The sequence below is a fragment of the Drosophila albomicans genome, chromosome 3 (assembly GCF_009650485.2).
Source record: "Drosophila albomicans strain 15112-1751.03 chromosome 3, ASM965048v2, whole genome shotgun sequence".
In the NCBI taxonomy this organism is placed as follows: Eukaryota; Metazoa; Arthropoda; class Insecta; order Diptera; family Drosophilidae; genus Drosophila; species Drosophila albomicans.
The window spans coordinates 32,291,553-32,309,330 of record NC_047629.2 but is presented as its reverse complement, the minus strand read 5'-3'; the positions used below and the strand labels follow the sequence as shown (position 1 = coordinate 32,309,330).

General features: G+C 37.4%; 1 protein-coding gene across 1 annotated transcript; it reads left to right on the top strand.

Moving 5' to 3' along the window:
• The first annotated feature begins 11,303 nt into the window (after positions 1-11,303).
• LOC117569304 (angiopoietin-related protein 7-like) lies at positions 11,304-12,338 on the top strand. Its single transcript, XM_034250415.2, has 2 exons — positions 11,304-12,144; positions 12,212-12,338. The coding sequence occupies exons 1-2, from the start codon at positions 11,552-11,554 to the stop codon at positions 12,318-12,320; spliced, it is 702 nt and encodes a 233-aa protein (XP_034106306.1). The 5' UTR covers positions 11,304-11,551; the 3' UTR covers positions 12,321-12,338.
• The last annotated feature ends 5,440 nt before the right edge of the window (positions 12,339-17,778 follow it).

The window sequence follows — 17,778 nt, the reverse complement described above, 5'->3', positions numbered from 1 at the left end:
ATTCAATATAATTTGCATACGTTTTAATTTTTGTTTTAATTTTGATATTTCATAACTTGGCACTGATTTTCATAACTTATTTGTTTAATTTAATTTAATATAATAATTTTCGTTTAGGCATTTTGCCTTCTAAGCTTTTAGCTGTTTTGTTTTATATTTTAAATTTTTTTGTAACTTGTGCACTTCACATTCAACAATTGTTTTAAATTCTCAATTCTCATGGCTCTACAATTTCTTATTTAATTTCAACTATTTCATTTATATTTGTACATTTGTTTTGTTTAATTCTTGTAGCGCTTCAACTTTTTTAATTTGTTGTTTTACAATATTTTAGCGCTTTTATTTTTAATTGAATGTGGCACAATACATGTTCTAATTTTAACTTTTTATTTTTATTTTTTTTTTATCAACAAAACAGCTGCGCTAATTCCTTTTGATTCTAAATCATTTTATCTTTTAACTTTTGAACTTAACTTTTAACTTTTACTTTCTTTTTTGTGCAATTTTGAAATTCTGCAATTGCAGTAGCGCTTTACTATTAATTTGAAATTTTAACTAATTTTGTGAACAAATGCACTTTCAATTTTTAAATAATTTCAACTTTTAACTTTGTATCGTATTCATTTTTTTTAAACAATTTTAACTAAATTAAATTAAATTTAATTATTTTAATTTTTTAATATTTCTGTGCATTTTTTTTCTTGCGATTTGGCAATATTAAATTTCTTAACTTGTTTTATTTTTGCTCGTACTGAGCGGCGCTACACTGTTGAGCTTTTAATCTATCGTATTGTTTCACTAATTTTTCGTTTTAAACAGTGTAGCGCTTCATTTTAAACTTTTTCAGATTTGCTTTTAAATTCTCATAAATTCACTTTAACACACACACACACTATATATGTAAGCGATCTGGTCGCTGATAATCAGGAGTAACGATGAGATGAGATGATAAAGATGAGATGAGATGATAAAAGATGAGATGAGATGATGAAAAAGATGCTGGTGATGATTAAAGTTGAGGTCGACGACGCAGATGCTGGCCAAGAAGTCGCAGGGGTGCTGCGCTGGCGGCTCGAGCAGAGATGCGCTCGCTGGTGCTTTGCTGGCCGCTAGTGCGGCAGCCAAGATGGCGCTCAGTGGCGCTCCGCTGGCCGCTGACGCGGTAGCCAAGAAGACGCGCACTGGCGCTCCGCTGGCCGCTATGCGGCGGCAAAGGTGGCGCTAAGGGCGCTCCGCTGGCCGCTATGCGGCGGCAAAGGTGGCGCTAAGGGCGCTCCGCTGGCCGCTATGCGGCGGCAAAGGTGGCGCTAAGGGCGCTCCGCTGGCCGCTATGCGGCGGCAAAGGTGGCGCTAAGGGCGCTCCGCTGGCCGTTATGCGGCGGCAAGGGTTGCGCAACGGGCGCTCCGCTGGCCGCTATGCACGCAACGGCGGCGCTAAGGGTGCTCCGCTGGCCACTATGCGCGCAAAGGTGGCGCTAAGGACGCTTAGCTAGCTGCTATGTGCCGCAATGAGAGCACTTTGGCGCGCGCTTTACTGGCCGCTAGGGCGGCGACAAAGATGGCGCTTAGTAGCGCTCCGCCGGCCGCTAGCTTAGGCACTGTCACGCTCAAAAAGAGCCAAACCAAAAGCAGAAAATTTCGAAAACGACCTGTGTAAACGACAACAATAAGTAAAGAACACCTACCAGAATCTATTACTATTTATTCTTACCAAGTATCAAATGCACTAAGAGAATTCTAACCTCTAGTGTGTTGTGGTATAAATTTTTACACCAACCAATATGCGTCTATGCACGCTGCCGGTCACCAGAAAAGTGCTTTGACCGGAACCAGCCTAGCTTAAGCTAGCTGCGCATGCGCGTGGTGACACAAACGTCAAAGCTGAGCTTTCCAGTGCAACTCGCTAAACGTCAAATGAGCTTTTCAGCGCAGCTGATGCACTACTTAAAGCTCGGCTTTACAGCGCAGCTGATGCACTTAAAGCTGCGCCCTTGGTTGAAATTTTAACTTGCATACTTTTAGGAGCTACTTGCAGCAACATCAACCTTGACTTAAACTTAGTAAACTTTTAGGCCGAATTCAATACACGTTGCTGTAGGCGCCGTTACAAAACCCCCCCGCTACAATCAGACTAGGGTATTTCCTTTCAATAGATACCCTAGACTGATACCGCCGGAAGCAACATCATTGTCGAATGTCCTTGACATGATAATTGCCTAGCAAATGGCCTTGTAAATCTTCGAGCTCATAATTCGAATTGCCGAGTTTTCTACGAACTCGCGCCTTTAGAAATGCGGGACCAAACTTTGCATTATAACCAGTCTGGAAGCAACTTTGCTTGAAATTTCGACGGAACACTTCTTGTCCTGGCGCGAAAGTTATTATTCTTGACCGCAAATTGTAACGTTTCTCGTTCACATCATGCTTAAGTTGCATCAGCTTACATGCATTCTTACGGATCAAATCAAAAGAGTCCTGTCGATTAAATACTAATGATCGATCATCCAGCATGTTTAGCTTTCTAAGCAATGCATATGTTGACCCCGACGTAATCATGTGCTGGCCGAAAGCCATGTAATATGGAGAAGTACCGATGCTCGAATGCACGGACGATCTCAAAGCACAGCATATTTTGCTTAAGCTTTCGTCCCAATCCTTCTGATCTGGACGCAAGTAAGCTCTTATTCCCGAAATTACCGAGCGATTAACTCGTTCAGATGCATTCGCTTGAGGGGAATGAACAGCGGTGAACATTTGATTTACTCCATACTGTTTCAAGAGCTTTTGAAACGCCTCAGAGCGAAACTGCGATCCATGGTCAGAGACAATAGTTTCTGGAACGCCGAAAGTCATGAATAATTCTCCTTCCAGATATTTAATTACGAGAGCCGCGTTTATTTTTTTTACTGGCTTAAGGAAAACATATTTTGAGAAATGGTCGAGTACTATAAATATTCCAATATTTCCACTCCTTGATCGGGGATACGGTCCAAGAAAGTCAATAAAAAGGCGTTGGAAAAAACCGCTGACTTTCAGGAGCTTTACCCAAAGGAGGTCTCAGAGCATGATTTGGTGCTTTCGTAGTTTTACAAACTTCACAAGCGTTGATGTAAGCTTTAACGTCAGAAACGAGACCAGGCCAGAAATAATATCTCCTCACTCTTTCGATGGTTTTGTGGATACCACCATGTGAGCACAAAGGACTGTCATGCGACTGGAAAAGAATTTCAGGGACCAATTCTTTTGGTATCCAGAGTTTCCAGGCATACTCGTCGTGTATCTGCTCTCCTGTCAAATGCTCAGCCTTACGATACACGTAGCCACTATCAACTTTTAAATCCGGAAAATTTGTACTATTAGCTTTTACGCTATCGAGCAACTCCAAGTACTCTTGAGACTTGAAATGTGGCGAGTCTAAATCCACAATTAAACCCTGTCGTAAGTCTATGGCAGCCACGCCATCTTCATTCACTCTCGACAGAGAATCTGGTACCACATTCATCGAGCCTTTCCGATGTTCTATTTTAAAACGATACCTTTGTAACGATAATGCCCAACGAGCTAGACGTGAATTTAAATCATGGTTGGACATCAGCCATTTTAATGAAGCATGATCAGTCACAATGGTGAACTCGTGTCCTTCCACGTAAGCACGAAAATTCTTCAGTGCTAAAATCGCTGCTAAACACTCTTGCTCGGTGACAGTGTAATTGCGTTGAGCTTTGTTGAGTTTTTTCGAAATGAAAGCCACTGGACGTTCATCTCCGTTCTCATTCAATTGAACTAACACTGCCCCAACGCCAGATTTACTAACATCGCAATGTATTGCGAATGGCTTAGTAAAATCAGGGCTGCATAACACGGGAGCTTCACTAAGGCGTGATTTCAACACGTCGGATGCTGTGCATGCTTCCGGTGTCATACTAAATCTTCGTTTAGTGGTCATTAAATCAGTTAAAGGTGAAGCTAACGAGGCAAAATTCGGAACGAACTTGCGATACCAACCGCACAAACCCATGAAACTTCGCAAACCTCGCAATGTTTTCGGAAGTGGAAAATCTTTTATCGCTCTGACTTTCTCTGGGTCAGTCTTAATTCCACCGTCTCCGATTATGTGGCCCAAATAGCGCACACGGCGCATGCAGAAATGACTTTTGCCAATGTTGATTGTCAGACCTGCACGCTCAATGTGGAGAGCTATCTCTCTCAACACCTCCAAATGGCCATTGAAGCTAGATGAGACTATAAGCAAATCGTCTAAATATACAAATACTTCATTTCTAAGATGGGCCGGTACTACCTTGTCCATCAATCGCGACATAGTGCTAGTCGCGTTACACAATCCAAAAGGCATAACCTTAAATTGATATAACGGCCTACCAGGGACAGTGAAAGCCGTTTTATCTCGGGCTTGAACCTCGAGAGGCACTTGCCAATACGCATCCTTTAAATCTAAGCTGGTGATGAACTCAGCTTTAGGTAGTCTACTCAAAATGCCGTTAATTTGAGGAAGTGGATACGCATCTTTCTCCGTGAAGCTGTTAACTTTACGGCAGTCTAAACAGATTCGCACTTTGCCTGGTTTTGTTACCATAACGATTGGAGAAGACCAGGCGCTTTCTGACTCTTCTATCACTCCCAGTTCCAGCATCCTGTCTATTTCAGCATACATCGCCTTTTCTACAGCAGGCGAGACTGGGAAATGTCGCTGCTTAATAGGCTTAGCGCCGCCCACATCTATAGAATGCGAAATTAAATTCGTCTTCCCTAATCCCTTTCGAGCAAATGAAGGAAAACACTCTATCACAAGAGCTAGCTTGGCCCTGTCACTGCTCGATAATTCATGTTGGTCCTCATCTTCAACTTTGGTGTTAAAATCTTCGACACTGGCTACTTCTAGATTTTTCGGAAGAAGATCGTAAAGCTTCCAGAAATCAATACCCAAATACAGGTCTTGTTTCAGGGATGGAACAATATAAACTTCTAAGAGTTTTTCAAGATTAGCGTACTCTACCTTAACTTTCATCCGCCCTACAACTTGCTGAAGTCTTCCATCGGCAGTGGTTGCGCTTTTCTTAATTTCTTTAAATGCGATTTTATTCTCAATAATTTCTTTTGCTAGCGCTCCTCCGCAACAACTTATTGAAGCCCCTGAATCTAGCAGACCGTACACAGTGCGATTGAGAATTCGAACGGACAAAAATGGTCGAGGATCGCTAGATCCAGGTGAGAGTGTGCCTATGTGTTCTAACCCTAGCACACACTTTTTGACCTGCTGCCAAAACGATTTAATGCGCTTTGTGCTTCGAGTTTTGGATTTCGTAAAATCTGGTGAAAAATCATTTGTAAGAACGGTTTTCTCTTTCAATATTGGTATTTTTTGATGTAGTAATAAACTGACATCGTTCTGTAAGTCCGGTAAAATTTTCACATTTGGTAATGTGTATGGTGGAAGTTGTGAGACTTCCGTCACTCGTCTGTCATTGTCGCTTGGCTTCTTAAGGCACTCGAAGTCTTCGGTTTGTACGCTGACTTCGATGTGCCGGGCTTGGAGTTTTTTGAGCACTTGCCACAACTCGGCTTGTACGTGTTAGCTGCTCCACAGCCATAACAAAAGACTCTTCGGTCTGATACGCAATCCTGGTATCGGTGTCCTTCCTTACGGCAATTCCAACATACCAAGGATAGAGCTTCTATGTCTAACTCGCTTTCGCATTCTGACTCAATACTCTGAGTTTGACAATCTACAAACTCTGCGACTTCACGTCTAAATGGTGTCCTTTTTACGTAGCCGTGAGACTTTTGGACATCGTCCAAAAAGGTTTCGCGTCGACGGCATATCTCCCTCAAATCTGACACAGTTTTTACGTCTACATTTAACAGCTCATGCCGTATTTCAGGCCTTAAATTGTTTTTAAGGACGCGAACGACCTTCAGAGTAGACCACGGCACTTCTAACTGATCTATTAACACATATAAGCCTTCGTAAAAACTGTCAAACGACTCATTCGGTTTCTGTTTTCTGTTCCTAATAAGCTCCTCTATGTCACAATCGTCTCGTGCGATTTTGAACTGTGATCGCAAGGCTGCGCACAATTCTTCCCATTTCACATCATAGACGCTTTTGTGGTAACGCCAATAGAATTCGAGGGCCTTGCCTTCGAAAAGTACGCTAGCATGCTTACATAGAACAACAAAATTCCCGCCTAAGGTCTGATGTGTGAGTGCCTCTGCTCTATATATAAAATTGTCAACGGATACTCCTGTTCCAGAGAATTTCATTTTCCAACCATTTAATACTTGCACTACCTTGTCTGGCCTATTTAATAGGTCGGATACATGCGACATTGGAGTGCCAGAATTGATCCTTGCAGAGTCAGCATTGAAGTTTTGCTCTCTGACATACTCAGGCCTACTTTCCATTCTCTGCCCTATTGGAGGTGTGCTGGTTCTAGCATCGCTATTTGCTGGAGTCGCGATCAACCTTTGCACACTATCTACGACCGAACTCTGAATTAGTTCGGCCATCCTCTCGGAGAGAGTAGTGAGCAATCTTCTCTCCATAGCGAGCAAGGAAAGAGCATTCACGGATTCAGGATTCTCTGAATCACTTACGCGTATGTTCGATCTCATTTGCGATGTGCTAGCAACGTCATACGTCACTGAATCGCTACTCCGCTCTTCTGCCTGACGGCTTTTAGACTGTGAGCGAGTTTGCAACCCTTGAGTATTCGATGGCTCAACTGGCCTGGATTGCACTTGACAAACTGGGCATTTGTCCTTCGTTTTAAAATGCAATTCTATGCACTTTTTGTGAAACTCGTGGTTGCATGCGGTTCTATACGCCTCTGCAACGGACTTAATTTCCTTTTTGCATAAAGGACATGAAGCGATAGGCAAGCCCATTGCTCCCTTGTTCGGCGATCGAGCAACACTCATTTTTCAAAGGGAACGAAACAAACTATAGAGCTAATAAATGTTTCCAGAGTCGATCTTAATCGAAAATTATCAACAGAAGAAAAAACCAAAATTTACTAACCAACGAACAATGTATATAAACAAAAAGAATAATAAATAAATAAATAATAAAAATTAAAAAAAAATACAAAAATGGTACTATTCAAAGGAACCAAAAATAACGTAGAGATATAAAGAAATAATTCATAAATATTTTTAGCCGATAACAAAGCCTGACAACCACATATCGTAGGGTAATTTCATTCACTACCAAAATTCTCAAAAGATAAAAAGAAAGAAATAGAAATAGTGTATTAAATGTATTTTTTCATCAAAATTAGACCTGATTTACGGACAACAAAGCAGTTTACAATACTTTTGTTGTATTCCAGCAAATCAGAGAAGCCTAATTCCTAAGAAGAAGAATTTCAAATTTAGGTATTCCTCAGTCATTCGTGGTTGTAGCATTTTCCAATTAAAATGTCTACATATTCCAAGCCGTCTGACATAAAGAACATTAAAATTTGAACCGTTTCACCAATAATGAGGAATAAATTAAACGGGCCAAATAACCAACCGTAGTTGAATTTATTTGTATTTCCTCATACAAATAAATTCCGCATTATTGGCAAATTCAATAATTAGAAACGAAAATTTCGAAAGAAGAAGAATTCAATTTTGGATATTCTTCAGTCATTCGAGGTTGCAAAATTTTCTAAACAAAAATATTTACACATTCCATTCGACTGACATGAAGAACATCAAAATTTGTGCTGTTTCACCAATACTGAAAATTAATTTAAATGGGCCAAAATAATCTACCGTAGTTGAATTATTTTGTATTTCCTCATAAAAATAAATACTCCATTATTGGCAAGTACAAGAATTACAAGGGAAAATTCCTACACAACTTTTCCTTTTCGGCCTGCTTCACCAATGATGAAAAACCAATTTAAATGGGCCAAATAACCAACCGTGGTTGAATTTATTTGTATTCCTCATAAAAATATATACTTCATCATTGGCAAATACAAAAAAATTAAAAGGGGAAAATTCCAATCCAACTTTTTCTTTTTGGCCAAAAAGGAACTGATTGTGTATTCTTGTAATCCCTAACAAATTTGAGGTAAAGTCGAATTTTTGAAAAGAAAATGAATGAAAAAGAAAATGAATGAAAAGAAGATAAAAAGATTTTAGAGTACGATATTTGAATTTAACCGAGAGTCTTAATGAGTATTTACTGTACTCACTAAGGCCCTACACGTTGGGCGCCACTTTTCTTAATTAATAATAATTAATTATAACTGTAACGTGCAACGAGAAGAAGCACAAGGCGACAGGGCTATCGGCATTTGCGGGGCACGCTTTAGAGTCCGGCTCTAGCTCGTCGGCTTGGGGGGTGGTGGTCTTGCTTGTGCCAATAGCCCTTTCTTCGCTGCTCATTATTATTAATTTAAGATCAGAAATTGAGCGTGCTGCGACGAAGAAGGGATTGCTAGAAAACTAGCCGGAAAGAGAAGGAAGATCCAAAAATGTCTCAAAAAAATAGAAAAAAAACAAAGAGAGAACAAAAGAGAGAGAGAGAGACAGAAAGAGAGAGAAAGAGAGAGCGAGAATTGAGGCAGGCCATCACAGCTGTTAAGTGATGAAGTCCCCTCCCAACCTATGATCACAGCATCAGAGTATGGCTCTGGTGATCCCTTTTAACCCTACGACAGTGGTGTCGCTGGCTTGTTTCGGCTAAATAAAAAGTGAATTATTTCATGGTATACAAATATTTAATTAATGATAGATATTAAACAATATGGCATTATAAATAAAAATAGTACAAAATGATCAATAATACCACAAGAGGATAGTTGCAATATTTCTTTTAAAGTTTCTTTTAAATATATAATGTATTTTAATTTCAGTGCTTTGTATTATTTCATGTATCAAATTTTAAACTTCGATTTAATTTTGTAATTTATCTTCAAACCTTTTTTTTATAATATTTAATAGTTTTTAAATTTTTTCGTATGCTTTTCTATAAATTTATATTTCGTGTTTGTACAATGTAAATCGAGGTGAAAGTATAAAGTGTGTGTTTCGCAATAAAAAAAAAACTCACCAACAGAACTCCTGCGGCGGCGATCGATCTCCGACGAAGGCGTGCTGGAACAGTGCTAAATTAAATAAAAAAATACAACTTTCACCGAAACACTTCATATTGTACCTACGCGAAACTGGTACTAGTTATTCAATATAATTTGCATACGTTTTAATTTTTGTTTTAATTTTGATATTTCATAACTTGGCACTGATTTTCATAACTTATTTGTTTAATTTAATTTAATATAATAATTTTCGTTTAGGCATTTTGCCTTCTAAGCTTTTAGCTGTTTTGTTTTATATTTTAAATTTTTTTGTAACTTGTGCACTTCACATTCAACAATTGTTTTAAATTCTCAATTCTCATGGCTCTACAATTTCTTATTTAATTTCAACTATTTCATTTATATTTGTACATTTGTTTTGTTTAATTCTTGTAGCGCTTCAACTTTTTTAATTTGTTGTTTTACAATATTTTAGCGCTTTTATTTTTAATTGAATGTGGCACAATACATGTTCTAATTTTAACTTTTTATTTTTATTTTTTTTATCAACAAAACAGCTGCGCTAATTCCTTTTGATTCTAAATCATTTTATCTTTTAACTTTTGAACTTAACTTTTAACTTTTACTTTCTTTTTTGTGCAATTTTGAAATTCTGCAATTGCAGTAGCGCTTTACTATTAATTTGAAATTTTAACTAATTTTGTGAACAAATGCACTTTCAATTTTTAAATAATTTCAACTTTTAACTTTGTATCGTATTCATTTTTTTTAAACAATTTTAACTAAATTAAATTAAATTTAATTATTTTAATTTTTTAATATTTCTGTGCATTTTTTTTCTTGCGATTTGGCAATATTAAATTTCTTAACTTGTTTTATTTTTTGCTCGTACTGAGCGGCGCTACACTGTTGAGCTTTTAATCTATCGTATTGTTTCACTAATTTTTCGTTTTAAACAGTGTAGCGCTTCATTTTAAACTTTTCAGATTTGCTTTTAAATTCTCATAAATTCACTTTAACACACACACACTATATATGTAAGCGATCTGGTCGCTGATAATCAGGAGTAACGATGAGATGAGATGATAAAGATGAGATGAGATGATAAAAGATGAGATGAGATGATGAAAAAGATGCTGGTGATGATTAAAGTTGAGGTCGACGACGCAGATGCTGGCCAAGAAGTCGCAGGGGTGCTGCGCTGGCGGCTCGAGCAGAGATGCGCTCGCTGGTGCTTTGCTGGCCGCTAGTGCGGCAGCCAAGATGGCGCTCAGTGGCGCTCCGCTGGCCGCTGACGCGGTAGCCAAGAAGACGCGCACTGGCGCTCCGCTGGCCGCTATGCGGCGGCAAAGGTGGCGCTAAGGGCGCTCCGCTGGCCGCTATGCGGCGGCAAAGGTGGCGCTAAGGGCGCTCCGCTGGCCGCTATGCGGCGGCAAAGGTGGCGCTAAGGGCGCTCCGCTGGCCGCTATGCGGCGGCAAAGGTGGCGCTAAGGGCGCTCCGCTGGCCGTTATGCGGCGGCAAGGGTTGCGCAACGGGCGCTCCGCTGGCCGCTATGCACGCAACGGCGGCGCTAAGGGTGCTCCGCTGGCCACTATGCGCGCAAAGGTGGCGCTAAGGACGCTTAGCTAGCTGCTATGTGCCGCAATGAGAGCACTTTGGCGCGCTTTACTGGCCGCTAGGGCGGCGACAAAGATGGCGCTTAGTAGCGCTCCGCCGGCCGCTAGCTTAGGCACTGTCACGCTCAAAAAGAGCCAAACCAAAAGCAGAAAATTTCGAAAACGACCTGTGTAAACGACAACAATAAGTAAAGAACACCTACCAGAATCTATTACTATTTATTCTTACCAAGTATCAAATGCACTAAGAGAATTCTAACCTCTAGTGTGTTGTGGTATAAATTTTTACACCAACCAATATGCGTCTATGCACGCTGCCGGTCACCAGAAAAGTGCTTTGACCGGAACCAGCCTAGCTTAAGCTAGCTGCGCATGCGCGTGGTGACACAAACGTCAAAGCTGAGCTTTCCAGTGCAACTCGCTAAACGTCAAATGAGCTTTTCAGCGCAGCTGATGCACTACTTAAAGCTCGGCTTTACAGCGCAGCTGATGCACTTAAAGCTGCGCCCTTGGTTGAAATTTTAACTTGCATACTTTTAGGAGCTACTTGCAGCAACATCAACCTTGACTTAAACTTAGTAAACTTTTAGGCCGAATTCAATACACGTTGCTGTAGGCGCCGTTACAATAAATTGGAATCAGTGTTTAATTTACAAAAAAATATTGTTGACAAATTAACACCAATTTCTAAACTTTATGATACATGTAAAGAAGAAGTAGCCAATAAATTCAGCAGCTTAGAATCTTCTGAAGCTCAAATAAAACAACTTAATTAGAGTCTATTCGAAAAGGATGAAAGTATCAGGAGACTTAATGTAAATATCGAAAAGATTACATAGCAACACCAAACACTTAAGTTGCAATTAGATGAGAGTCAAAATATGTTAATAAAGAAAAACAAAGATAATCAGCTATGTCAAGCTGTAGTTAATACATTGAATAAGACTTTACCCAATACTCTTATCCCATCAAGTTGCTCTCCTTTTGGAGATTCTCCTGGTGTTCATCAACTCAATATTTCTGGTGTAGGTTTCTTCGATGTTTTATGCGATAGTCAGTTAGCTGGACCTGGATGGATTGTAATACAACAACGAGTTGGGGGAAATGAGGATTTCAATAGGGATTGGGCAACGTATCGCAACGGTTTCGGTTCCTTTGAGAGTGATTTCTTCCTCGGGCTCGAGAAAATACATCGTATTACGAGTTTGCAGCGTTACGAACTTTATATACATTTGGTTGCTGTGAATGGAAGGACTTACAACGCTCGTTATGATGACTTCAAAATATCTGATGAAGACAATGGATACGCAATGAGTTTGGGTAAATTCAATGGAACTATTATTGACGATGCGATGAGAGACAGTGAAAACATGAAATTCGAAACATCCGATAGCGAAAACGACGGATTTGGTGATTATTATAGTTGCGCAGATATTAACAAAAGTGGCTGGTGGTACAATTTTTGTATTAATTGGTAAATATTGCAAATTGTTATTTTTGATGGAATACACATAATTATTAATTTTTGTTTTTTTATGCAGTAATTTAAATGTACCATATTGGCAAAATCTATCTTGGTATTCTATTGATCTGAAAGAAGTTAAGATGCTTATTCGCCCCAAAGGAAGCGATGAAGAAGTAAGCAACTGAAGAGCTGAAATTCCGATATTTGACTCAATTATGTAATTTATATATTATATAATTGGTGCATTAAGAAATTACGTTCTGAATAATAAATCGATCGACTGTTTAATAGAGCGATTTATTTTTATAATTTAAATAGATAAGTTTTTATTGTATTTTATGTTTTGATGTATCAAATTGTAAGTCTCTAGATGCTTTCAATAGAAATGAAAATACGTAAAAGTAAGTTAAACTATGATTATCCTCTATATATCTTTTCATACGAACTTTGAATATTAAAGTTATGTAATAAATGCTCTACACACATTCGTTTCTCATCTAAACATTCAATAAACAGATTAAATAACGCTTAAATAAACGCGACGATGTAGCAGCTTTTAATCAATTCAATTAAATTTACTTTGAGGGTTCAGAGATGCTTCCTTCGGCTTGTTACGCAAAATTTCCTGTAGGCACAGAGTTATAATATCCTTCTACGGATAGCGAATATTAATATTATAAAATGTATCTAATTTTGATACTGGTGCATGATAAATACAAAAATGTTTTCCAGCGACAGTTCTTCATAATGGTAAATTTAATAATAATATTAAATGTTATATACATAGGCAGCTATCATATTATTCTTTAAGACAATCTGTCAAGCAAGTTCACTTTTGAACTCTTCGCAAATCACAAGACTTGTCAAGCTACCCACGCTGAAAAGCGAAAGGCTTTCTTGCCGCCTGTCGATACGTTACGATTCATGAGTTTCTTTGTGGCGCCGCACGGCCAACAGGTTAGCCAAATGTGGCCCCCACCGATGGGGCCCAATTGATTGAACGAGCGAATCCCTTTTGGCCTTGCGCCAGTTTTTTATTGCACAAATATTGACGGGCAACGAGCGAGCAAGCGAGCGATTGATTGAAAGGCTTTCAGTCTCTGCTCTTTGTGGTTTTGTTGTTGTTTCCGCAGTTGCTGTTGTTGTTATTGTTATTGTTGCTGCTGCCGTTGCTGCTGTCGTTGTCACATTCACTTAATTTGCTGCTAATGACCTGGTCCGAAGACAAAGCCAAAGCTTAAGCGATTTTTGTGTATGCAGCTCAGCGACGTTCAATTAATAATATTGTATTTTTATTTTTACACTTTGGCAATGTGTCCATTATGTATACGCCCCATAACCGGATCCAGAGCTATATATTTTGCACCCGGACTGGGACTACGGCAGTGACTCTATATCCATATCTGCATCTCGGACCCGGTAACCAGCTAAACGTAACGATTAACGAGTAACGAGTCGAACGGAGACGAACCGGTTACCGGTAACCGGTCGCAATTTGTTTACTCAAGCATTGGGATTTTGACTTTGCTATGAATCGGTCTTCGATTATATCATCAAATATAATTGCCAACCAAAAATACGAAAATACAAAAACACCGAATGACCAAAACAAACAGCACACAGCACTTTCATTTGGCCAATAAATCATATCAAATACTCGTATATGTATACACAATTTTTATATAGCTATACTATACTATAATAATACTCATTTCTAACAACACATATAAATATAACATTTTTCACTTGTTATATCATTTGTGGAGAAAACGCAACACTTGTAGTTTTATTTTACCTGCTAATTTGTGCGGAAAATTCACGTTGCAGTTGAATTATCGCAGCGGATGAGCTGCTGACCGACTCAAAGTGTCGTTTTTGGCCATTGTTGTGTGAACATTATGCAATTCGAGTGCTCGACATAAGCAAAAAAAAATGGGTCTAAAACCAGTTAACAAGTCGCAGTTTATGGCCTAAGCTATGCATGACAACAAACAACAACAACAACAACAAAAATGGGATTAAGGCGAGCTCAGCTCAGCAAATTGAGTTTTAAAGTAAGCTACGTGAACAACTTGTCACAAAGCAATGCGCTAATTAATCATGTAATTAGCTTAGATAATTTATTGATTACAACCAAATTGCTCATTTTAATCTTGAGCATACTACTTTTAAGATTTGTATTTAAAAATAAATAAAAATATAAACAAATTTTATTTTTTAAATATTTTTCCATTTGATTAAGTATGACTTTTACGCTAACACTCATCAATTATATTTTTTTAATCGATCTTTAGCTTCCTGCAACTCTGCTTTCATGTGCATTCAAGGCACTCAATGATATGACCCGTAAAACAAGCTGTAACAGCAATATTTTCCATTTCAATGGAGAGCTAAGACAGTTTATTTTTAGATATTGTAACAATTAATTTAGCATTTGCTGAAAATTTTGATGATTCAAATTAATCTTTATTGCACCTAAAGCTTAGTAATGTGAAGTTTAGAGTTATTTTTTATTGTTACAGAAAAAATATAAGCAATATAATAATACACAACTTAAGTTTATAATTTTAATAATCAAGTTGTAATTGAACTTTACTTTTAAAAGTTGATTAATGTTGAAGCTTTAATGTGTTTTTAAACAGTATTTTCCAACTTCAATTTAGAAATAAAATTGATCACAATTTAAGTTTATAATTGTAATAAACTAACTATATTAGTAATACATCATAGTTTTGTTAAGCTTTAATGTGCTTTCAAAATAGTATTTTCTAATAGCAAATTAATTTAATTAAAATTAAGTCCATTATAACATTGTTTTTGTTAATTACAATTATACATTTTTAGCATCTAATATTTTCTCAATTAGAAACTTACACGTGCATTTAAAATAGAACATGTCTAACTCAATTGTAAAACAGTTATGATCAAGTTAAGTTGAAGCTTTCAGGTGATTTTAAAATAGTATTTAATATTTGTAAATTAATCATGAAAATTAAGTTCAATTTCTGTTTATCATAACAATGTTTATCATTGAATTCAAACTTTGCTTCTTTCAATGTACAACGTACTCAGCGATTATCGCTACTAGATTAATCACATGATTAAGTGTCACTTGACGCCGCGGCGGCTCGTCTCATTAAGTATGCAAATACGATTTGCTGCGCTTCCTGTATTAGATGGATTAGCCATTAAATGAAATGCGCCGTTGGCCAGAATTGCAATACCAATCAAGTCAATTGCCATATCACGACGATGTTGTTATTGCAGCCTCGTTGCACATTTAAATTGCCACAGTCAAAAACTGTCAATTCCAGAGGGCGGACAACGTGGTAACCATGAGGAGAACGAGGAGGAGGAGGAGGCGGAGGCGGAGGCAGGAGAGTACTTCATAGTCACAGCTGTGGCAGCTACAGCGGCAGCAATGTTGCCACAAACGGCGACATATTTCAACGTGCCATAGAGCTCGCAATTTGCGTTGACTTTGTTTGTTGCGCACAGGGGGGGAGGGCGGAAGGCAAATGGAATACGGCTGAAAATCAAATGATTTGTTCGGTTTCGGTTTCAGTTTCAGTTAGTGTTTTTAGTATTTTTACTTTGCTTTTTTGTTTTTTTTTGGTGTGTACGTTACGGTTACAGTTTCGGTTGCGGGCTTTTAGGCAACCAGGAAACAGCTACAGGCTGCATAATCCTTGTGGCAAGTTGAACCTGCTGCTGCCAACATGTTGTTTGTTATCTTTGTTGTTGTTGCTGTTGTTGTTCGTTGTTCGTTGCTGCTCGTTGTCTGCGGCCGCCGCGGCTCACCATGAAAAGCCAGTAGACATAATCAACCTGCGTTTAACTGAGGCACAAGCTTCAATTACGCTTTTGACTTTGGCTCTGACGCTTGTTCCTCTCTTTCTCTCTTCCCCTCCCCCCACCTCTTTCTCTCCACTAACGCTTGTTGTTGCTACACGTTTGGCGGCTTTTCACAATGTGGTTGGCATGTATTTGAGGCGGTTCCCATTGCTCTTGCCACGCTTCGCCTTTGAGCATGCCTCTTACTCATTCGTACTCATTGTCTGAGCATTTTCGAGATTGTGCCTGCTAATGTGATTGCCGCCGTCGTTGTGCGTCTGAAATTATTGCTGCCACTGCTGTGGCTGTTGCTGTTGCCATTGCCGTTGCCATCGTTGTTGTAATACTAGTCGTATTTTCACTATCAGTCAAAACTTTTCATGCGCTGCAGGGTATGCGTTGAGGCATATTAAAAACTGAATATTGAATTTTATTCAATTTAAATTATGTGAAACTAACTCCTCTCTTTGATTTCACAATAAATGTAAAAGCCTTAATGACAAGCTTATTAAATCAATACGTATTTATTAATTAGTCATCTTTTTACTTTGCAATTATTTCTTAAGATTCTTGGGATTAGCTTGAAGTAGTATTAAAAATTTTAAGAAGCGATTTCCATTAATTAGCTAAAAATGTGGATACTTCGAAAGCTCTTCATAAATACGAATATCAAAAAACAAAAAAAAAAAATAAATATAATCTGTTGAAATGATGGTTAAAATGTATGTTACTTTAATAATTAGAGCGACGAGCTATGTGTAAGTCAATTCTTTAATATTCTTTATTATTTAACCACAAAATCTACCTTCAAACATTTTTGTATACTATTATTCGTTTAAATACATGTAAGTAGAATTTTGGGTTTATTTAATTCTCTCACTTTGAGCTTCAATTTTGATTTGATATATTTTATTGTTTTAAGCAATTCAAATACATTTATTTTGTAGAAATTGTACTTATATACCAAAAGATTTTTAATTACAAAATATAATTATGGAAGTAGAATTTCTTGTTTCATAAATTTCTTGGATTTTGACATTATTTTTCTTTTGAAATATTCTATTATTCTAAAAAAATTTGATAAATTCAATTTGCTAAATAATTCCAACTTACTAAATATTAAAAATAAATACACTGAATATTTAAAATACAAAATATAATTATTAAATCTTACCTTTATTTTTCTTCCAAAAACTTCATTTTTGTAAACAATTTAGATGAATCTTATTTAAAGTTACGCTCAATATGTAAAAATTATCGCAATTTAGTAAACGATAAAAAATAAATACTTCTAGAGACAGAAAATAAATCAAAAATTAAGATAAGTTTCAAATTTGATGAATTCGTTAACCTAATTTGGAATAAGATGAAAAAAATTAACACTCCGAAAAATTACAAATAAATATCAAATTTATTTAGCCTAAACTACATTTTCCTATGGAAATATTTCATTACTTGATGCTTAATATGTATAGGTTACTACATATGTAAAAGTATGTTTTCTTTTGATAGATTTCATTAATTTAATCAGGTTGAGTTTAACTTAAACTTGTTGCAAGATATAAGTAATAATCTTATACAACGTTTAATAAATGTACGAATTAGTACAACAAATTTTGTAAATAACTGTTTTGGAATTTATATAATAGCAGATAAACTTAACTTAATTAATTCAATTGTTCCATTTCGTTATCTAAAATCTAAGCAAAGACTAAACTCTCATGTTTGCAGCGTCTTTGTGCGTCGCCTAGACACTTGGCTGCTTCAATATTTTTTTTTATTTTCATTGCTGCCACGCTTTGTAGCACT

Bases quoted from the DNA above. Each gene is read 5' to 3' on its own strand.
- LOC117569304 (XM_034250415.2), top strand. From the start codon at position 11,552: ATGTTAATAAAGAAAAACAAAGATAATCAGCTATGTCAAGCTGTAGTT. The intron at 12,145-12,211 runs GTAAATATTGCA...TTTTTTATGCAG, and splicing joins TACAATTTTTGTATTAATTG to TAATTTAAATGTACCATATT.